This window comes from Nicrophorus vespilloides, unplaced genomic scaffold (genome assembly GCF_001412225.1).
Source record: "Nicrophorus vespilloides isolate i.1.1-1 unplaced genomic scaffold, Nicve_v1.0, whole genome shotgun sequence".
In the NCBI taxonomy this organism is placed as follows: Eukaryota; Metazoa; Arthropoda; class Insecta; order Coleoptera; family Silphidae; genus Nicrophorus; species Nicrophorus vespilloides.
The window spans coordinates 1-4503 of NW_017096490.1; the positions used below are offsets into that span (position 1 = coordinate 1).

At 31.1% G+C, this 4503-nt stretch overlaps 2 protein-coding genes across 2 annotated transcripts; both read left to right on the plus strand.

The window, feature by feature from the left end:
• The first annotated feature begins 559 nt into the window (after window positions 1-559).
• On the plus strand, window positions 560-1946 carry LOC108557147 (endocuticle structural protein SgAbd-6-like). The gene is made up of 2 exons (XM_017913554.1): window positions 560-613; window positions 1569-1946. Exons 1-2 carry the CDS (start codon window positions 560-562, stop codon window positions 1944-1946), a joined length of 432 nt encoding a protein of 143 aa, XP_017769043.1.
• Window positions 1947-3660: 1714 nt separating this feature from the next.
• On the plus strand, window positions 3661-4133 carry LOC108557148 (cuticle protein CP14.6-like). The gene is made up of 2 exons (XM_017913555.1): window positions 3661-3669; window positions 3735-4133. Exons 1-2 carry the CDS (start codon window positions 3661-3663, stop codon window positions 4116-4118), a joined length of 393 nt encoding a protein of 130 aa, XP_017769044.1. The 3' UTR covers window positions 4119-4133.
• Window positions 4134-4503: the final 370 nt, after the last annotated feature.

The following is a 4503-nucleotide window of genomic DNA, read 5'->3' on the forward strand; positions in this document are numbered from 1 at the left end:
GAGAACGGTTTCCAACCACAAGCCGACTTCTTGCCAACCCCACCACCAGTCCCACCAATGATCCAAAGGGCTCTTGACTACATCGCAGCTCATCCACAACAACTTCCACATGGAAAAGTATTATAAATGAAATATTACTATAAATGAAAACTGCAATATAATAAAATGTTATTATTAAATATTATTTTCTTTCATTTACATTTTAGAATATATAAGTTTTATTATATAAGACACATACTAAGAAAATATATTATTGGATTATAAGCAAATTCTAACCGATAATAATACTTAAAAGTTTTTATTGGTAGAAACTGAATAAGGTACATTAATAAATCGAGATATTAGCTAGAAGACTGAAAGTTTGAAGTAAAAATCTTAATTCAGTAGTTTTAAAAGTGATCGATATATAAGATTAGGTCGATTAGAGAAAGTTAATAAAAAATCAAGAAACTCTTGAAACTCAACGTTCGAAAAACTTGATGTCTTTTGAATATATTCTGTTTAATAAAAAAACAAAATATTTACTGTTTATTCTAGGCTCTGGTTTTATTGGGTAAGTATGGATGTTTTGAAAACCTTGATGACAGCTGCAGTCACTGGTGGTGGACTTGGGGTAATTGAAAGATAATCTCCTTGTGGTTGAAAACAGTTCGTTGGCGAAGTAATGTACTATGATTGTGGTACCATCTTGAGCGGTGGATTTGTAATATACGGTGGAACCTCGCCTAACGAGTTTAATCCGTTCCAAAATTTCCACATTTTTACTCGTATAGTATATTCGTATATTCAAGAATACACATAATATGTGTACACAAGTTTTAAAAATGATGTAGCAGGCGCGCAATCCGGGACTTCTCTTCTCATGGTCACTCGTTGTGCGAAACGTCACTCGTTAAGCGAAATGCTCGTTAAGCGAGGCGTGGTTCCACTGTACTTGAATTTCTACAGCTTGGGTTTCCTTGTTTTCAGCGTTTTTTATAAGTCCATTTTCCTGGATGGATATCCCAATATAGGTTCCTTAATAATAATGATAGGCTCCATCGACTTTGATTTTTTATATCTCATAATCATCAGCAAAGACAACAGCGAGAAAAGTTAAATCAAATATTATATATAATAAAAGTAAAATCAATTAAATTTCAATTTTGGTTCTATTTATACACCTAAATATTTTTGTTCTCTATCGGAGGAAATCATACTTGAGACTTCTATATATTATATTTATTTTGTGATCTAGGTAACTAGCTTAATTAAAATTGTGTGTAGATTTTTTACTTTCTTTATAATTAAAAGTACCAATTATCAATAAATAAACAACCTTCGTTTTTACGGTTCATCTTCAAACATTATGTTTCAACGAAATGTACGAAGTTAACAACCTTGGAGACAAGTAATTAATAGAAAAAAGTTTCAAATCAAAAGACACTCACAAAACTACTTGTGTATAAATAGTGATCATCTCTGATATATAATCATTGCACAGTTAATCTCCACATCAAGATGAAATCTGTAAGCATAAATAAACAAATAACCTAATTGCTATTACTAATTATTATTCATTTAATTAGGTATTTGTTGCTCTTGCCTTCTTGGCCGTTGCCGCTGCTGTTGAGGATGTTGTCGAAATCCTCAGGCAGGAAGCTGATGTCGGTTTCGATGGAACCTACAAGCATGCTTTCGAAACCTCCAACGGAATCGTCGTCGAAGAACACGGAGTCCTGAAGAACGCCGGATCTGAAAACGCTGCTGTGGAAGCTACTGGTTCTTACGAATTCACCGCTCCAGATGGAACCAAATACGCTCTTCATTACGTTGCCGATGAGAACGGTTTCCAACCACAAGCCGACTTCTTGCCAACCCCACCACCAGTCCCACCAATGATCCAAAGGGCTCTTGACTACATGGCAGCTCACCCACAACAACTTCCACAAGGAAAAGTATTATAAATGACCTTTTGTACATACGTGATTTGTAAATATTACCATAAATGAAAACAACAATATAATAAATTGTTATTAGCAGTATTCCTTCTGTTTCTTTTACATTTCAATTTCATTTTTATTTTGCAACTTTTTATTATTACGTTTATTGCATAACAGTTGCATAGTATAACTTCATAGCAATAGTAAATAATTTAAATATAAATATGGATGCAAATTCAAATTGACGATAACACTTAAAAAAGTGAAGAATGTTTTCGTCACACTTATAGAACGTGATGAGATTTAACAAAAAAAGTATATTTATGTTTGATTATAAATGAAAATGAGAATTTAATACGTTTAGCGAAAGGTCAATAAATGAAACAAAAAGCGGTTTATGGCGAATTAATATGCGATTCGGAATTTAATGATTGTTGCTCGTGCTTCGTTTAAACTTGACTTCACACAACTACTCCACATTACCTACCTCAATATGCGATTGTATAACACACTCTACAATAGCTTCCGTACGTTTGACCTTAATATTCAAATACTTTAAATATAATCCAAAACCTAATTTTTTTTTATTATACTAATGTATTTATTATTAATTTCTATTTTTGACCAAAACGATAATGTAATTAAATTTAAAATTTCTAAATTTTCAATTAACTTCGATTATAAGCAATACCTTGCATAGTCTTGCTAATTGCTTCCAACCGATATTTCGGACTGTTTAAAATCATACAAAATAATTTTGTGTACTAATTTTGTAGAATTTATTTTTTTTAATTAAAATATAGTTTGATTTGAAATTTTTAAACCGGAACAATCAAAACCGCACTAGGTGAGGTATTCCTTTATATAATATTAAGTAAAATATAAATTAAGATAAAATGGATATACTACCAAAATATCGCTTAGACAATTATATAAGCACAAATGTAGTTAATGTAAATAGCTTCCGTGTGAATAAAGTTGCATATATTAATCAACTAGAAACATATTTTTTTTAAATATAAATTGTTTACATATTGCATCTTTATAATATTGAACAAATTCTACAATTAATCGAAAAAAAATATTATATTGGGACAAGAAGACCTGTGGTTGTCAATAGCCCTTTGTAGTATATAAATTTGCATTTTTTTTATTTTCTTGTTATATTATGTTGTTTTTTTTTTGAGTATGTAGTACGATTTTTTTGCATTAAATATTATTATTAATTATATTGATTAAATAAAATGGAAATAAATATCAAAGCACTTTTCTAAAAATAAATTATAGTAAATTTGCACTGATTAATTTAAAACTAATTTTGACTAATTATGACAAAAAAAAGTATAGCCCTTTGCAGTAGACTATTTACTATAAGTAATTTTGCCTTTTAAATTAATATTACTATAAACATATTTTTAGTTAACAAACATATAGTGTGGCTAAAATTATTATCGCAAGGTAAAATTGAATAATAGCTTAAGGCATATGCAATTAGTCATTGCATATACTCTTTCCTTGGTATTTCATTTTTTCGATTAGAGATCGATGACCTTCACCGTTGTGGCGCATCTTCAAAATTGCGTTTGATGAAATGTATGATCTTAACAGCCTTGGAGACAAGTAAGGAAGAAAAAACTGGCTTAAACACACTCTCACAACTACACTCACTTGATTGATCATCTATAAATACCAACGATCTCCGAAAAATAATCATTACACAGTTAATCTCCAATTCAAGATGAAATCTGTAAGTATAAACAATCAAATAAATGAATTTAATATATATTTTATAATTATTACTGACTTTATTAGGTATTTGTCGCTTGCGCCGTTTTGGCTTTTGCCTCCGCCATCGCCGCTGAAGAAATGGTCGAAATCCTCAGACAGGAAGCTGATGTAGGTTTTGATGGAACCTACAAGCACGCTTTCGAAACCTCCAACGGAATTGTTGTTGAAGAACACGGAGTCCTGAAGAACGCCGGATCTGAAAACGCTGCTGTGGAAGCTACTGGTTCTTACGAATTCACCGCTCCAGATGGAACCAAATACGCTCTTCATTACGTTGCCGATGAGAACGGTTTCCAACCACAAGCCGATTTCTTACCAACCCCACCACCAGTCCCACCAATGATCCAAAGGGCTCTTGACTACATCGCATCTCATCCACAACCACTTCCACAAGGAAAGGTATTATAAATGACCTTTTGTACATACATGATTTGTAAATATTACCATAAATAAAAACAGCAATATAATAAATATTATTATAAGTATTTATTCTTTTTCATTTACATATAAATTTCATTTTTGAATTTATTATCCTAAGAAAATACAGAAATAGTAAATGATGTTAATATAACACTGGATGATAAGCAAATTGTAATTAATGATAACACTTAAAAAAATAAATTTGTATCAAGTGAATCAAGTCTGTTAACTCTTTGTGAGGCGGTGGTTTGAACATGCCAAGTTGGGCATTGTTATAATTTTCTAAGAAATGTCCACGAACAAGGAATTAATCCTTCAATTTTGTTGGTATGATAAATCTTGATAGATCAAACCATCTGATGTTGATTCAGTT

What these genes read in the sequence shown, in the direction of transcription:
- LOC108557147 (XM_017913554.1), top strand. Translation starts at nt 560, where the DNA reads ATGGATGTTTTGAAAACCTTGATGACAGCTGCAGTCACTGGTGGTGGA. An exon ending in TCACTGGTGGTGGACTTGGG is followed by an intron (nt 614 to 1,568) that starts GTAATTGAAAGA and finishes TCATTTAATTAG; the next exon opens with GTATTTGTTGCTCTTGCCTT.